The 18,794-nt window shown below is 43.0% G+C and overlaps 1 protein-coding gene across 2 annotated transcripts in view; it reads left to right on the forward strand.

The window, feature by feature from the left end:
• The window catches only part of LOC118387468 (neural proliferation differentiation and control protein 1), a 37,614-nt gene extending 26,872 nt beyond the window's left edge, over positions 1 to 10,742 (forward strand). Inside the window, exons 3-9 of one of the 2 annotated variants that reach the window (XM_052525647.1) lie at positions 1,968 to 2,069; positions 2,227 to 2,433; positions 3,740 to 3,806; positions 4,180 to 4,264; positions 4,796 to 4,956; positions 5,091 to 5,190; positions 5,341 to 10,742. In XM_052525647.1, the coding sequence (XP_052381607.1) occupies positions 1,968 to 2,069; positions 2,227 to 2,433; positions 3,740 to 3,806; positions 4,180 to 4,264; positions 4,796 to 4,956; positions 5,091 to 5,190; positions 5,341 to 5,421 (803 nt within the window). In that variant the 3' untranslated portion in view covers positions 5,422 to 10,742. The remainder of the gene's footprint in view (positions 1 to 1,967; positions 2,070 to 2,226; positions 2,434 to 3,739; positions 3,807 to 4,179; positions 4,265 to 4,795; positions 4,957 to 5,090; positions 5,191 to 5,340) is intronic. The other variant, XM_035775862.2, reaches the window with a different exon arrangement.
• Positions 10,743 to 18,794: the final 8,052 nt, after the last annotated feature.

Here is an 18,794-nt window from a genome sequence, read left to right on the forward strand (position 1 = left end):
TTCATCTGCAAGATTAGCAAATTTAGGCATGAAATGCCAGCAACAAACACTACTAAATAGGTAAACACTAACTGACCAAATTATGAAAGACAAGCATTGTAACTTTGAATTCCGAAAAGTGAGTGTGGAAGAGGTGAATATATATTTTTGTTTATCAACAATGACAAGCCACCTGGGTGACAACTTGGATGGAACATTTCTGAGGATAATATTGTCACTCCTATTTGCCATATCTTCAGCCTACAAGAAAGTGTGTGCCCTCAGGCCTGGAGTGAAGCAAAAGTCATTCCGCTAACCAAGAATAGTAAAGCCCCCTTTACTGGCTCAAATAGCAGACCGATCATCCTGTTACCAACCCTTAGTAAACTTTTGGAAAGAATTCTGTTGAACCAGATTCAATGTTATTTTACAGTAAACAAATTGACAACAGACTTTCAGCACGCTTCTAGGGAAAGGCATTCAACATGCATGGCACACACAACTGACTGATGATTGGCTGAGAGAAATTGATGATAAAAGATTGTGTGAGCTGTTTTGTTAGACTTCAGTGTGGCTTTTGACATTATCGATCATAGTCTGCTGCTGAAAAAACTTGCCTGTTATGGCCTTACATCCCCTGCTATATTGTAGATAGAGGTACCTGTCTAACAGAACACAGGGGGTGTTCTTTAATTGAAGCCTCTCCAACATAATCCAGGTAGAATAATTAATTCCCCAGGGCAGCTGTCTAGGCCCTTTACTTTTTTTTCAATCTTTACCAATGACATACCACTGAAAGCCAGTGTGTCTATGTATGCGGATGACTCAACACTATACACTTCAGCTACTAGAGCGAGTGACAAAGAGCGGCAGTTAGTTTCAGAATGGGTGGCAAGAAATAAGTTAGTCCTAATTATTTCAAAAACTTAGTATTGTATTTGGTACAAATCATTCACTAAACTCTAAATCTCAGCTAAATCTTGTAATGAATAATGTGGAAGTGGAGCCATTTGAGGTGACTAAACTACTTGCAGTAACCCTGGGTTGTAAACTGTCATGGTCAAAACATATTGATGCAACACTAGCTAATATGGGGATAAGTCTGTCAATAATAAAGCACTGCTCTGCCTTCTTAACAACACTATCAAGGTCCTACAAGCCCTAGTTTTGTTGCACCCGGACTACTGTCCAGTTGTCTGTTCAGGTGCCACAAAGAGGGACTTTACAATTGTCTCAGAACAAGGCAGCACAGCTGGCCCTTAAATGTACATGGAGAGCTAACATTAATGAGATGCATGTCAATCTCTCCTGGCTCAAAGTAGAGGAGAGATTGACTTCATCACTACTTATTTTTGTAAGAAGTATTGACATGCTGAATGCACAGAGCTGTCTGTTTAAACTACTAAAACACAGCTCGGACACCCATGCATACCCCACAAGACATTCCACCAAAGGTCTCTTCACAATCCCAAATTCCAGAGTAGACTAAGGGAGGCGCACAGTGCTACATAGAGCCATGAAACCCTATTCCACATCAGGTAACTGATCCAAGCAGTAGAATCAGATTTAAAAAATATATAAAAATATACCTTATGGAACAGCGGGGACTGTGTATAGACACACACTCAGGCACAGACACACACATACACAGACACATGATAACACACTCCCTCTATACACACATGCACATGGAACTTGTATTGTGTAGTAGTAGAGTAGTGGCCTGAGGGCACACACTTAATGTGTTGTTAAAATCGTTATGAATGTCATGTAATGTTTTTAATTGTGTTTAACAGCCTTAATGTTGTTGGACCCCAGGATGAGTGGCTGCTGCCTTTGCAAAAACTAATGGGGATCCTTAATAAACACAAATACAAAACTCACTAAATGTAGAAGCACAATATACATATATATAATAAGATATCCTGAACAAAGGCATGATGTGCATATGGACTCATTCTTAAATCTGCCAATGTCTTTCTCCTCAGGTCAAGTGACAGCCTTCTCTGATCTAGATAAAGAGATTGACTTCCTTCACTCAGTCATTGCCAAACAGGAAGTGTCAGAGGTCAAACAATCAAAACAATCAGGTGAGCCTTACATCCTGTATGCATTTCTATGAATTTTATTACGTTTCAGTTACTTTTCCGTAGATGCGTGTCGCTATATATAAAACATTATCTACACCACAATAATAACAATGTCTGTCTCTCTCTTCCGCTCTCTTATTCTCTCTCTCTCTCCCAGACACCCCCTCCAAGGCAGTTCCTATGACTCAGACAAAGTTTCCCAGACAGAGAGGCAAGGCCCAACCTTCTGTGGAGCATCCCACTACCGTCCACCCCTCTACCCGGACCCCGCAGCCTGCCACTGGGGCTCTGGAGAGGGTGGGACCAGGGGAGCCTGGAGGCCCCATAGCCATCCCATACCCCTCCAAGGACAGTCTCCTTGTCGGTAAGTGTCTTTATTAGTTGAAAGTAGTGACACCTTTATGGCGTAAGACCAGGCCAGCTCTACTAAGTGCGCTTAGGGTTGTTGTCCTGTTGGAAGGTGAACCTTTGCCCCAGTCTGAGGTCTTGAGCGCTCTGGAGCAGGTTTTCATCAAAAATCTCTCTGTACTTTGCCCCTTTCATCTTTCCCTCGATCCTGACTAGTCTCCCATTCCCTGCCGCTGAAAAACATCCCCACAGCATGATGCTGCCACCACCATTCTGCACCATAGGGATGGCTAGGTGATAAGTGGTGCCGGGTTTTCTCCAGACGTGACGCTTGGTATTCAGTCCAAAGAGTTCAATTTTGGTTTCATTAGACCAGAGAACCTTGTTTCTCATTGTCTGAGAGTCCTTTAGGTGCCTTTTGGCAAACTCCAAAAGGAGATGTCATGGGGCTGACATGTGCCGTGGCTTCCGTCTGGCCACTAAAGGCCTGATTGGTGGAGTGCTGCAGAGATGGTTGTCCTTCTGGAAGGTTCTCCCATCTCCACAGAGGAACTCTGGAGCTTTGTCAGAGTGACCATCGGGTTCTTGGTCACCTCCATAACCGTGGTCCTTCTCCCCCAATTGTGCAGTTTGGCCGGACGGCTAGCTCTAGGAAGAGTCTTGGTGGTTCGAAACTTCTTCCATTTAAGAATGATGGAGGCCACTGTGTTCTTGGGGACCTTCAATGCTGCAGAAATGTTTTGGTACCTTTCACCAGATCTGTGCCTCGACACAATCCTGTCTCAGAACTCTACGGACAATTCCTTCCACCTCATTGCTTGGTTTTTGCTCTGACATGAACTGTCAACTGTGGGACCTTATATAGACAGGTGTGTGCCTTTCCAAATCATGTTCAATCAATTGAATTTATCACAGGTGGACTCCAATCAAATTGTAGAAACATCTCAAGGATGATCAATGGAAACAGGATGCATCTGAGCTCAATTTCGAGTCTCATAGCAAAGAGTCTGAATACTTGTAAATAAGGTATCAGTTTTTTATTTTTAACAAATGTGCAAACATTTCTAAAAACCTATTTTTGCTTTGCAATTATGGGCTATTGTGTGTAGATAAGGGGAAAAAAATAAGTAGGTATTTTTTAATAAGGCTGTAACATTACAAAATGTGGAAAAAGTGAAGGGGTCTGAATACTTTCCGAAGGGAATAGATTTGAAAGTGGTTAGATTCCATCTGCAGTCACACACAATTTCATAATTTCTCCTCCTTTTATGGGTATCTTGTCTTCACTCTATCCTCTTCTCTGTTTGTTTCGACCTCTGCAGTTATGATCTCTGTGTGTATCATCTTTGGCACTGTGGCCCTGATCTTGGCTACAGTTTGCTGGGTAAGGTAAGACATCAGACAGTAACAATATCAATATGTTATTATTTAATTTGACAACTTAGATGTGCTAGACTCCCTTCTATTGTTTTACTGTCAAGTGTTTTTGTTAGAGCATGTTAAATCATTTTCCAACACATTTTATAAAGGATCCATTTAAGCACTGCACTGTTATGATGCATCCCAAATGGCACCTTACTGCCTATGGTGCACTTTGGACCAGGGTCCATAAAGATTTGGTCAAAGTAGTGCACTATATAGGGAATATCACGTTATTGGGAAGTGTCCAAAATGCAGATTTTATTTTAATTTAATTTTACCTACTGTTCCTGCTCCAGTCTCCCTAGTCTCTAATGGCTCAGAATAATGTTGCCCCCTACAGGTTGCAGAAGGAATCACGTCTGGCCCAGAAGGTAGATTACCCTGCATTTGGAAGCAATGGAAATGGAACAGCCAACAGGACTTCAGTAAGTGCATTGTTCCGCATGGGGCACAATACATCCACCTCAGCTAAATACGTTAGGAGTCTTTTCCAAATTACCCAGATTAGACCCTGTTCTCTTTGGTCCTCTGTTGTTTCCACAATCAAGTGGGGAGGCTGATGACATCAGAGTAAAACCATCAGACCAGCTCCTTGAATGGCCAACTCTTGAAGTTTGCAATTGTGTCCCAAAACAAAGTTCTCAAAACATATTTGTGTACCCATAAGTGTGTGTACATTACTGTATTTATACAGGGGATATTGTTTTTCAACAGGAAACGTTAAAAAATGGCTGAAGTTTGTCTTTAATCTTAGTCCTGGATGAAGAAGCACTTTGAATATAAGATCCCTATTTTGAACATGCATTTTAGACCAGGATTAGCCTTAATCTATGTCCGGGATACTGTACCTACATGTGTGTAAATAAGGGCTAGACTATTTTTTTTGTATGATTAATTTCCTTCTGTCAATGTGATTTGACCACAGGATGTCTGTGACGTAAGCATCTGATTTTCAGGCTTTGCCTCTTCTTTGCTTTTCCTCCCCGCTGAGGGTGGTTTTCATGGGTCTCTCCTCTCCTTCTCCCTGTTCTCCTCAGTCGGGGGATAAGAAGTTGGCACAGAGTGCTCAGATGTACCACTACCAGCATCAGAAACAGCAGATGCTCTCCATGGAAAAGTGAGTTCTACTCCTCCTCTTGCCCTTTTCGGTCTCGCGTCCTTTCTCTCTCCCTACCTGTCCGACAATTCAGTTTCATTCAAATATGAATACACACACACATATTCATCTTGGTGCATTCTGTTGTTTTTCAGACATAAATCGGAGACGAAAGTCACTGACTCAGAAGTCACATCAGATGAGGAAGAAGTGGGCGGAGACTTCACTGTGTACGAGTGCCCTGGCCTTGCACCGGTGGGTGTACTAGGACACACACACACACACACATGCACTCGCACTCAGACATGCACACACACACACACACTCAGGCACAAACACATAATATATTCACACAATATTCATATTGCTGATGACTGTGTTTGTTTGGCTTTTATTTCATTGCAGACTGGAGAGATGGAAGTGAAGAATCCTTTGTTTGACGACTCTACCCTACACTACCCAGGGAATCCCAAGGGAATTCCGTAGGCTTTAATGCATGCTGGAACACGCAGACACCACACACACAGAAACATACACCCAATTAAAACACAATACAAACCTACACACACACACGCAATTTCTTTACTCTGGAAAAGACCCGCTTAACTCTCCAATCAGGTTGCTCTCTCAAAACTGGACAGGCTTATACAGATGTCGGATCTTAATTTGATGCATTTTGTTGCAGAAGGAAAATTATCTGCAGCAGGAGGAATTGAATGTCTATTTAATATTGAGAATCAATACCAGGGGGCAGCTGGAAGCAGTGTTTTGTAGGCTATACAATCATTTAGACTGTAGGTCCACTGACTAATTGTTGTATTATATGTTCAAGGCAAACGATAAGCAAAATAAATTGGTGGTTATCACAGAGCCTGTGTGGTCCAGTGGGTACAGCCGCTGACAACGGTAAACATATGCTAGAGTAGGCATGGGTTTGAATCTGGTCCACTAATGTCCTTTGAGAAACTAGTACATTTCTAGTTAATCTCTGTGGGCTGTACATTTACTCTTACTCAAGTCATTTCTGGAGGAAGTAACTTATTTTTTACTCCATTACATTTGACCAAATTACGTTAGTTACATAGATTTTTAATATAATATTGTCGCTGTCGGATGACATTTTTTACATGACTCGATACTATACGTCTGTATGAACGTTTCACAACCACTTGACCAATTAAATGTATTCAAAATAGGTTGTCATCAAAACTCTTAAGTCCATTGTCTCTCAAAGTTGTCCAACAAACCCAGTTTTATCTCCACCACGGCTCTCAAAGGGAAGCGCACGTCTTCATATTTTTGTTCTTGGGTTCTTAGCCAGACTCGATCAGAGGTAAGTTGCACTTTAATTACCTTCTGCCTTTGTAATATTATATATTTCTGAAGTAAGATAAGTCATTTCTAATTAGCTAATATATTAGAAATATAGAAATTAACTAGCTAGCTTTGGCTGACCCAGACTGTGACAGAAAAAGTTTAATCTCATGTTTTTAGCTCCCCATATGACCTCTGGTGGACATTCCTGCAGTCAGCACACCCCCTCAAAACTTGAGACATCTGTGGCATTGTGTTGTGTGACACAACTGCATATTTTAGTGGCCTTTTATTGTCCCCAGCACAAGGTGCACCTGTGTAATGATCATGCTGTTTAATCAGCTTGTTGGTAAAGACACACCTGTCAGGTGGATGGATTATTATCACTAACAGGGATGTAAATACATTTGTGGGAAAAAATGTAGATCAAGACTTTTTGTCTGTCTGGAAAATGTCTGGGATCTTTTATTTCAGCTCATGAAACATGAGACCAACAGTTTACATGTTGCGTTCATATTTTCGCTCAGTATAGCTATCACATTAGGTTGCCATTACAAGACAAGCTGTCTAAACTAGATGCAGCATCAACGATGTAGCTAGCTAACATTAGCAAGATCAACAGGTAAGTCCACCGCAGGATCCTCCCACACATTATTCTCCCTGTTTGTGTGTGTGTGTCATTCTGTTTTTATTAAAATGCCTATAAGCACATCTTTCATACAGTCAGTGTATCATCTCCGTAAGCTTTTTGTGCCCTACAGAAATCATATAGATTGTCTTTTTATTTATAGCTTGTAGCGGCAGAACCGAGGCGATAGGAGAATGAGCCAGCCAAGAAAAGAAAATACTCTTGAAAGTGGAAAGGACAGGTTCGGAAGGGATGGAGTATAAATACTGTTTTGTCTAGAGAAGGGATAAAGCTTTTGTCAAAAATATTAAAAATTCATAACAGGTTAGGAGGAATAAGTTAAGATTAGTAAAACATGTTAGGATTAGCTAAAATGCAACAAAAAATTGACTTTTGACATCAATTTAATTCAATAGTAAAATGTGTCTGATTTGAATACTAGTAACACGATTTGATAATGACATTTCGGGAATTGAATGTTTTACTGTTGTAACACCTGTTCATTCTGAGTGAGAAATTGAACATCACACTTGGTGTAAATATTTTTGTATGCATATTCACATGTACTTGAAATGATATTGTGATTGTCATTAATGCTATTGAAATTGTACAATTATTCCAATGCCTCGAGTACCACATACCTTTTTATGAAATTGTGCACATTGCATGACCCTAATTGAAACTATACAGCCTACCGACTTTGTTTGATGTTAGTCTTCATTGGAGAGTACCTGTGCTGGGGGACGTCTGCAAGATGGTGCTGGCAGGCTTTAATTATCCGGTTTTCTGACCGGATAATTTTTTACTCATTCATGAGTAGTTTCTCAAGAAGGCAAATTTTACTTGGTAATTCATTCATCTAAGTAACAGTACTTGTGCTTAAATACAGATTTTCAGTACTCTACCCACCGCTGCAAATTATACATAGCCTAACTAAAAATACATGGGTGAGCATACACACTGGAGGAAAGTTTATCGTTCTACAGTAGGCCTACATCTGTCAATCAATTGATGCTCCAAATCAGCTCAACAATTTAGCCAGGGAAACACAACCAGTAGATTATCGGTTTTTACACCTTTTATTTAGGTACTATTGATTGTCTAACGGCTAGCCTACAAAATGTAGCCTATAGAAATATAATCAAATAACAAGGGGCCTATTGCAACCATTGATGGCACTAGATTATCGCCAACTAAAGCCTTGTTCACACTGCAGGCCTTAATGCGCAAACCAGTTTGGGTTATCACATCTGTTTTGGGCTAAATGACTGTCCAGACAACAAGCTAAAGGTGACCAAATCGGATTGTGTGTGTTCAGACAGCAGTCATTTGCTGACAAGGCTACGCCTGTCATAGTAATAACAGGTGTGTGTGTGTGTGTGCACAGTGGTGTAGGCTGATTGGTGGCGGTGCTTGTGCTTCCTATCACTCAGACGTTATGTAGCAAGCTACGGTGACAACAATGCCTTCCATGGACGTGTCCCAGTTGCTTTGAATGTTTAAAATCATTAGGGTAAGAACACTTTTAAAGCCTCAAAGGACAAGATGATCCAACTTTCAAAACGAGTCCTTTTTTGGCTAGTCACAGCAGTCAACTAGCTAGCTGTTTAGCTTTCTAGCATATTCACTAGTTTCTTTGTAAACAATGAACAAGCAGCTACCACATGTTATTGTCAAACTGTCAACAGAGTAGCTAGCAAGCAATAAGATATGCCAAATAACTGTCTAAAAACCACTTGAGGGCAAATAAATCAGATTTGACCGTTCAGACACAAGTCACATGGCGGTTTGAAATATCAGATTCCATGTTTTTTTTTGGCTGTGCAGACAGCAGGGGAAATAACAGATCGAATTGAAAATGCAAATAAATAGGATTTGAGTAATTTCAAACTGCCAATGTGAACACGGCTACAGGTCTCGTTAAACTATCAATATGCGCCAAATTTACCCACACAGCTGATCTCAATTCCAACCATTACCTCGAAGGCCCGCAAAAAGATGATGGCTGTGTTACCGTAGTCAGAGATCTAAATACAATGACGAGATGCTCATGTCTCCGCCCTAACAATGGGAGTCGTCCCAAAGCCAGACGACAAGTTTAGGTCTGCATATTAAGCCCATAGAAACGCTTTGGGCTTATTTTTGAAAGAGTGAGCCCTCTCACGTCACCTCTTCCTCTCTACCTTAGTCCTGCTTTCAACCAAAGTCTTTCAAGATATGTTCGCCCTCTGGTTGGTATTGTCATCGGAACAATTTAGTCCTTTTTGAACAGACTACGGGTGATTTATCTATTTTACAACTAATTCTGTACAATAGAAATAAAGTATTCCCTCGTTTATTATGGCAAATCTACTGTGGCAATTCCCCCAACACTTTCAGTTTATTCCAACTTTCACTGGGGAACATGCCCCCTCCCCCCCAAAAGACGAGGCAACGGTGGGCCTTAGGACCATGCGGACACCTCCGAGCCGTCAGGTATCCTGTTCGGAGTGTTTATCCGACTGGATAAAAAATATATATCATAAGAATAATTATGCCCCCCCACTTCTAAAACCAAAGTTGCGCCCCTTGTTTATTTGTAACCTTAGGATACACTAGACACTACTATGTCGTACCCTAGTGGAGATCAATAACTATCTTGTGTTAAACTATATCAAACAAAAGTTGTTGATGTATATGGTTGAATTTCAGATACATTTTTGTATATTTGAATGTTGCAGTGACAGGACCAAGGCCTATAGCATTTAAGCGAGCTGGAGAGAATTTTTGTTTAAGATAGTGAGCTCTGATCCCAATAACTCGACTGTCCATGAATGGAGAGAGAAATTACTGCTCATTTTTAGCCAATCACAAGGCTCATTTGAATTACTGAATCAGGAAAATGTTCCGCAACAAGAGTAATCAAGTTAAGATCCAACATCTGTAGAAGAATACATTATTTTTTTAAAGAAAATGAAGAGGGATGTTGATTGACAGAAACTCTGGATCACTCACAGCCATTGTGGACTTCTATGGGAACTACAGCCATGTGTAAAACTCATAGTGTGTCCCAAATGGCACCCTATATAGTGCAATACTTTTGACTAAAGCCCTATGGGTCCTGTTCAAAAGTAGTGCACTATATAGCCCCTTTTGTGTCAACTAGATATTATTACTCCCCCTCTTAGAATCAATGTTTCCTTTGCTTGCCTTTGTAAAGCTCATTATTTTGTGCAGTGATCTCCCAAAGCCTCTGTTTGAATGTTACAATGAGCAAACATGTATAGATTGCATACAGAACACAGAGATGTGCAGTTTTTATAATATATATATAATATATAATAAAAAAACAGTCCCTTACTGTATTTGTCATGCATAGCTAGTAGCTAAACCCAGTTCATTATAGGTACATATAAAGGGGTTTTCATGAAATGTGCCTGGTATTGGGTTAAGGAGCGAGAGGAACACAAGGGGACACTGTCATGATATAATCTTTAAAGTACTATTTTATGCCCACGAAAATGGTGTGATTCCAACATGTTTGACTTTGATTCAGTCTCCTATGTGTAAGGATCCTGTAACTGAAGGAGACATTTAAAGTGATATATATGCACTTGAATATCTATAGGATTTGTGGTGGATGTATGGTAAATATCACTATTTAGTATTGTCTCTGTTTTATCCTCTGTTTGGGGCGGCAGGTAGCCTAGTGGTTAGAACGTTGGGACAGTAACTGAAAGGTTGCTAGATCGAATCCCCGAGCTGCCAAGGGAAAAACTGTCGTTCTGTCCCTGAGCAAGGCACCCACTGTTCCTAGGCCGTCATTGTAAAAAAAAATGTGTTCTTAACTGACTTGCCTAGTGAAATAAAATGTAAAAAGATGATATATCCCTCTCAGTTCCAACTCTGGTGTTGCAAAATGACCATACAAAGAGTGAGTGTTCTCTTATATATTTGCACATGCAGGCCATCTGAACTAAATGTTGTTAACTCAAGTGAGATGTGCAAAATGACCATGCACATGTTTGTCGCTCTGTCTCTCTCTCTTTCTCTCTCTAAAGGATTTCACTCTCTTATCTCCCTCTCTCTCGAAAGGATGTTGCTCTTTACATGACTTTTGACCCTGAAATGGACTGCACAGAATGGGTAAATTAAGCTATAGGAAGGAGTGGCTGGAGCGGGTGCTGGGGATCAGTTTTATTAGTCGATCCTTAATGGGGAGGTGTGTGGGGGAGGGGGCTTGGAGTAGGTACTGGAAATAACCATTCCTGACTCTGTTATCCAGCTCTCTATGACGTGTTGTGTTGTCGGTTCCGCATCACACACCAACACCAAATAAAAGACCGTTTCATTCGTTTTCAACTTTCATCGCCTTTTGAATCACACTTTCTATGACATTTCTCACGTGTCTTTGGTGGACTGGACTGGAGTCATTTTTGCTCTCCTCCCTCCTTAACCTTTCTGTTTGTGTGTTACAAGTTTTATTAGTCGTATGTACGGAATACACATGGTATACACCGCCCAACTAAATGATTCTGGACAAAGCAACAACATTAAGAAATAATCAAATATATCAACACAAACAAAGTAAATTGCTCAGTAGAATAGAATAAACTGTTTAGCACAAGTATAATACAGGAAGGCACGATATAATGTCCAATATTTACATGTGTTTAGGGGAAGGGGGATTAGGGGGCAAGTATTTAAATTGTGCAGTATTTAGCAATCACAAGAGTCTGGTAGCAACCATTTGTGATGGGTTTGCAGCAGTAATGTGTGTGTGTTGAGTTGTGTGCATCTGGGTGCTAAGGTGTGGAGAATTAGAGAAAGTGGTCAGTCCAGTTCAAGTGTTCAGCAGTCTAAGGGCTTGTAGATACCAACAGGCTCAGAGACAGTTTCTATCAGACCTCCTGCTCCAATACCGTCTGCCGTAAGGGAGTGAACAGCTTGTGGCTGGGGTGTGTGGGGTCATTAATAATGCTGTGGGCCTTCCTCAGGCACCGTTTAAAGTAGATGTCCTAGATGGGTGATGTACTGGGCCCTCTTCATCTTCCATCCGCTGGAGGGCCTTGCGGTCGTGGACGGAGCAATTCCCATACCAGGCCATGATGCAACTGGTCAGGGCGCTCTTGATGATGCAGCAGTAGTATTTGGAGATGACCTGGGGTGGCATGCCAAATTTCTTCAACGGCCTTAGGAAGTAGAGACGCTGTTGTGCCTTTATTGGCAACAGTGGTGGTCAAGTCCTCGGGGATGTGGACGCTGAAAATCTTAACTTCTGTTCTCTCGACTGCAGTCCTGTTTATGTGGATCAGGGCATGTTCCCTCTGCTTCCTGAAGTCAACAATCTACTCCTCTGTTTTGCTGACGGTGAGGGAAAAGTTGTTGTCCTGGCACCACAATGCTAGTTCACTTACCTCCTCCCTACAGGTTGACTCATCATTGTTGGTTATCAGGCCTACATCCGTGTGTGTGTGTTTGGTTTTACTATCCTTGTGGGGAACCAGAAGTCATCACAAGGATAGTAAGATAAGGGAACATTTTACCGGTCTCCACAATGAAAAAGGCTATTTTAGGCTTAGGGGTTAGTTTTAGGGTTATAATCAGGGTTAGGGTTACAATTAGGGTTAGGGGTTAAGTCGAGGGTATGGGTTAAGGTTCAGGGTTAGGGAAAATAGGATTTTGAATGGGAATCAATTGCTTGGTCCCCACAAGGGTAGTAAAACAAACGTATGTGGGGGTGGGGGCTCTTGTAACTCACGCTATTGAGCTGCCTGCCTAGGGCTGTTAAGGCCCATTGTCCCTGTGAATGGTGGTAGGGAGGATGGTATTGGTCTGCTGCTGAAGGTTTGTGATGGGTAGAGGGATGGTGTTGACTGTCAAAGGCAGGGCTGTTAGGGAGAAAATCAAAAAGCCATCAGACTCATTTGTGGGGGAAGATAGTCAGGGAGAAAAGAGGTGCAGACTGGGAGCCTACTATGGATGCTAGGGGGAGAAGGGTCAGAAAAAACTCTGAGCCCTAGAGGTTGTGTATATAGGCTATAACTAAGGCTTAGAGTTTTTAGAGTTGGCCTGAATAATCGGGGCGGCAGGTAGCCTCGTGGTTAGAGCGTTGGACAAATAACTGAAAGGTTGCAAGTTCAAATCCCTGAGCTGACAAGGCAAAAAAAATCTGTCGTTCTGCCCCTGAACAAGGTGTTCTTAACTGACTTGCCTAGTTAAATTAAAATAAGAAGTTATGGGTATATATATATATATATATATAAACTACACCACCAGCCTATCATGGCCACTCAAAACAGTCAATCAAGACAAATGAACAAATGTTTTTGAGCAAGTCAATCTGCATGAAATCTCTCCACTAACAGAGTCAGAAGGGGATAACGGCAAGATAAATGTTATTATGGCAATGGGAAAAAAAGGCTTAAATGATTGAAACTAGGCACTCCTCCTATGCCTATCTCAGTCACCTGGGTGGGTGAGTGGTGACCGTGTGTCTGAACTACATTGTTTACCCACACAGCTATGTGTGACTTTCCCTCACACCCCTCACACTTCCTCATTGCTGATACCACACTACTTTCACACTGTAGTACAGGGAGCTTATTTGGACATGGTGCTAGACAGACTTGATATGTGCGAGTTGTCTCAGCTTTGACTTTATTACAAAATACAGTATTACATTGTGCTGTGATACCATTACCGTCTCCACTATCTCCACTCTTATTTAAAGCTCAGCGAAAGGAGGGAAAAGCCCCTCACCCAGTCCGCAGTGGGATCAGAGATTCTTCTCCTATAGAGAAATACAGAGCTCCCTTGAGGGAGGGGACTATGAACGATGAAGAGGCCACTTAAAAGAGGTAAGACAAGATCTAAAAAAAGACATCTGGAGGATTTTCAGGCTAATCCCCAAGCACCCTGACTGTACCTACTACCCCCTCACTGTCCAGCCCATACAGGTCCCCACTGGACCCCCCCGGACCCCTGTCCTCTTGGAATCCCTGCCTGGTTCTACTTTCTCCCTGTGTGTTTAGCATGACAATTCCCTCCCAAGTCCATGGCACAGGACAATGCATGTAGCTTGAGTTTGATGTCTTTTAAGCCTTTGACTGGCTTCTGTGGCCTCCAAGGTCCCCTCTCCCTGGCTTTGTAATGGGGAGAGCGAGAGCACAGCTCTCCTGGTTAAATCTGCGGGGTCATTGCGTTTGAAAATGGGCAGGCTGAATGGAGAGGGGAAACAGTCATCTGTAAAGGGAGTGTTGAGTGGGGTGGGGGTTTAGAAATGGAAGGAAAAATGAGTACAAATCAAATTTTGATCACATACAAATATTATTGTGTATATGCACATATATACACTGCTCAAAAAAATAAAGGGAACACTTGAACAACACAATGTAACTCCAAGTCAATCACACTTCTGTGAAATCAAACTGTCCACTTAGGAAGCAACACTGATTGACAATAAATTGCACATGCTGTTGTGCAAATGGCATAGACAACAGGTGGAAATTATAGGCAATTAGCAAGACACCCCCAATAAAGGAGTGTTTCTGCAGGTGGCAACCACATACCACTTCTCAGTTCCTATGCTTCCTGGTTGATGTTTTGGTCACTTTTGAATGCTGGCGGTGCTTTCACTCTAGTGGTAGCATGAGATGGAGTCTACAACCCACACAAGTGGCTCAGGTAGTGCAGGTCATCCAGGATGGCACATTAATGTGAGCTGTGGCAAGAAGGTTTGCTGTGTCTGTCAGCGTAGTGTCCAGAGCATGGAGGTGCTACCAGGAGACAGGTCAGTACATCAGGAGACGTGGAGGAGGCCGTAGGAGGGCAACAACCCAGCAGCAGGACCGCTACCCCCGCCTTTGTTCGAGGAGCACTGCCAGAGCCCTGCAAAATGACCTCCAGCAGGCCACAAATGTGCATGTGTCTGCTCAAACGGCCAGAAACCGACTCCATGAGGGTAGTATGAGGGCCCGACGTCCACAGGTGGGGGTTGTGCTTACAGCCCAACACCGTGCAGGACGTTTGGCATTTGCCAGAGAACACCAAGATTGGCAAATTCGCCACTGGCGCCCTGTGCTCTTCACAGATGAAAGCAGGTTCACACTGAGCACATGTTACAGACATGACAGAATCTGAAGACGCCGTGGAGAACGTTCTGCTTCAGCATGACTGGGACATCATGTCTCGCTCCAACCACCAACGCCACGTTGCACCACAGACTGTCCAGGAGTTGGCAGATGCTTTAGTCCAGGTCTGGGAGGAGATCCCTCAGGAGACCATCCGCCACCTCATCAGGAGCATGCCCAGGCGTTGTAGGGTCATACAGGCACGTGGAGGCCACACACACACAACTGAGCATCATTTTGACTTTTTTTAAGGACATTACATCAAAGTTGGATCAGCCTGTAGTGTGGTTTTCCACTTTAATTTTGAGTGTGACTCCAATTCCAGACCTCCATGGGTTGATACATTTGATTTCCATTGATCATTTTTGTGTGATTTTGTTGTCAGCACATTCAACTATGTAAAGAAAAAAGTATTTAATAAGAATATTTAATTAATTCAGATCTAGGATGTGTTATTTTAGTGTTCCCTTTATTTTTTGGAGCAGTATATATGTGTGTGTGTGTGTGTGTGTGTGTGTGTGTGTGTGTGTGTGTGTGTGTGTGTGTGTGTTTGTCAAATCAAATTTTATTTGTCACATACACATGGTTAGCAGATGTTAATGTGAGTGTAGCGAAATGCTTGTGCTTCTAGTTCCGACAATGCAGTAATAACCAACAAGTAATCTAACTAACAATTCCAAAACTACTGTCTTACACTTGTGTGTGTGTATAAGGGGATAAAGAATATGTACATAAAGATATATGAATGAGTGATGGTACAGAGCGGCATAGGCAAGATGCAGTAGATGGTATCGAGTACAGTATATACATATGAGATGAGTATGTAAACAAAGTGACATAGTTAAAGTGGCTCGTGATACATGTATTACATAAAGATGCAGTAGATGATATAGAGTACAGTATATACGTATACATATGAGATGAATAATGTAGGGTATGTAAACATTATATTAGGTAGCATTGTTTAAAGTGGCTAGTGATATATTTTACATCATTTCCCATCAATTCCCATTATTAAAGTGGCTGGAGTTGAGTCAGTGTCAGTGTCAGTGTGTTGGCAGCAGCCACTCAATGTTAGTGGTGGCTGTTTAACAGTCTGATGGCCTTGAGATAGAAGCTGGTTTTCAGTCTCTCAGTCCCTGCTTTGATGCACCTGTACTGACCTCGCCTTCTGGATGATAGCGGGGTGAACAGGCAGTGGCTCGGGTGGTTGTTGTCCTTGATGATCTTTATGGCCTTCCTGTAACATCAGGTGGTGTTGTGAGTGCTTTTGGTGACAAGCCAAATTTCTTCAGCCTCCTGAGGTTGAAGAGGCGCTGCTGCGCCTTCTTCACGATGCTGTCTGTGTGAGTGAACCAATTCAGTTTGTCTGTGATGTGTATGCCGAGGAACTTAAAACTTGCTACCCTCTCCACTACTGTTCCATCGATGTGGATAGGGGGGTGTTCCCTTTGCTGTTTCCTGAAGTCCACAATCATCTCCTTAGTTTTGTTGACGTTGAGTGTGAGGTTATTTTCCTGACACCACACTCCGAGGGCCCTCACCTCCTCCCTGTAGGCCGTCTCATCGTTGTTGGTCATCAAGCCTACCACTGTTGTGTCGTCCGCAAACTTGATGATTGAGTTGGAGGCGTGCGTGGCCACGCAGTCGTGGGTGAACAGGGAGTACAGGAGAGGGCTCAGAACGCACCCTTGTGGGGCCCCAGTGTTGAGGATCAGCGGGGTGGAGATGTTGTTGCCTACCCTCACCACCTGGGGGCGGCCCATCAGGAAGTCCAGTACCCAGTTGCACAGGGCGGGGTCAAGACCCAGGGTCTCGACCCCGAGCTTGATGAGCTTGATGACGAGCTTGGAGGGTACTATGGTGTTGAATGCCGAGCTGTAGTCGATGAACAGCATTCTCACATAGGTATTCCTCTTGTCCAGATGGGTTAGGGCAGTGTGCAGTGTGGTTGAGATTGCATCGTCTGTGGACCTATTTGGGCGGTAAGCAAATTGGAGTGGGTCTACGGTGTCAGGTAGGGTGGAGGTGATATGGTCCTTGATTAGTCTCTCAAAGCACTTCATGATGACGGTAGTCGTTTAGCTCAGTTACCTTAGCTTTCTTGGGAACAGGAACAATGGTGGCCCTCTTGAAGCATGTGGGAACAGCAGACTGGAATAGAGATTGATTGAATATGTCTGTAAACACACCAGCCAGCTGGTCTGCGCATGCTCTGAGGGCGCGGCTGGGGATGCCGTCTGGGCCTGTAGCCTTTCGAGGGTTAACACGTTTAAATGTTTTACTCACCTCGGCTGCGGTGAAGGAGAGGCCGCATGTTTTGGTTGCAGGCCGTGTCAGTGGCACTGTATTGTCCTCAAAGCGGGCAAAAAAGTTATTTAGTCTGCCTGGGAGCAAGACATCCTGGTCCGTGACTGGGCTGGTTTTCATTTTGTAATCCGTGATTGACTGTAGACCCTGCCACATACCTCTTGTGTCTGAGCCGTTGAATTGAGATTCTACTTTGTCTCTATACTGACGCTTAGCTTGTTTGATTGCCTTGCGGAGGGAATAGCTACACTGTTTGTATTCGGTCATATTTCCGGTCACCTTGCCCTGATTAAAAGCAGTGGTTCGCGCTTTCAGTTTCACTGCCATCAATCCACGGTTTCTGGTTTGGGAATGTTTTAATCGTTGCTATGGGAACGACATCTTCAACGCACGTTCTAATGAACTCTCACACCGAATCAGCGTATTTGTCAATGTTGTTGTCTGACACAATATGAAACATATCCCAGTCCACGTGATGGAAGCAGTCTTGGAGTGTGGAATCAGATTGGTCGGAACAGCGTTGAACAGACCTCAGCGCGGGAGCTTCTTGTTTTAGTTTCTGTCTGTAGGCAGGGATCAGCAAAATGGAGTCGTGGTCAGCTTTTCCGAAAGGAGGGCGGGGCAGGGCCTTATATGCGTCGTGGAAGTTATAATAGCACTGATCCAAGGTTTTGCCAGCCCTGGTTGCGCAATCGATATGCTGATAAAATTTAGGGAGTCTTGTTTTCAGATTAGCCTTGTTAAAATCCCCAGCTACAATGAATGCAGCCTCAGGATGTATGGATTCCAGTTTGCAAAGAGTCAAATAAAGTTTGTTCAGAGCCATCGATGTGTCTGCTTGGGAGGGAATATATACGGCTGTGATTATAATCGAAGAGAATTCCCTTGGTAGATAATGCGGTCTACATTTGATTGTAAGGAATTCTAAATCAGGTGAACAGAAGGACTTGAGTTCCTGTATGCTTTTGTGACCACACCACGTCTCGTTAGCCATAAGGCATACGCCCCCGCCCCAATTCTTACCAGAAAGATGTTTGTTTCTGTCGGCGCGATGCGTGGAGAAACCAGCTGCCTGCACCGACTCCAATAGCGTCTCTCCAGTGAGCCATGTTTCCGTGAAGCAAAGAACGTTAGTCTCTGATGTCCCTCTGGAATGCTACCCTTGCTCGGATTTCATCAACCTTGTTGTCAAGAGACTGGACATTGGCGAGAAGTATACTGGGGAGTGGTGCACGATGAGCCCGTCTCCGGAGTCTGACCAGAAGACCGCTACGTTTCCCTCTTTTAAGAAGTCGTTTTTTTGGGTCGCCAGCTGGGATCCATTCCGTTGTCCTGGGTGAAAGGCAGAACACAGGATCCGCTTCGCGAAAGTCATATTCTTGGTCGTACTGATGGTGAGTTGACGCTGATCTTATATTCAGTAGTTCTTCTCGACTGTATGTAATGAAACCTAAGATGACCTGGGGTACTAATGTAAGAAATAACATGTAAAAAAA

This window comes from Oncorhynchus keta, chromosome 9, assembly GCF_023373465.1.
Source record: "Oncorhynchus keta strain PuntledgeMale-10-30-2019 chromosome 9, Oket_V2, whole genome shotgun sequence".
NCBI lineage: Eukaryota > Metazoa > Chordata > Actinopteri > Salmoniformes > Salmonidae > Oncorhynchus > Oncorhynchus keta.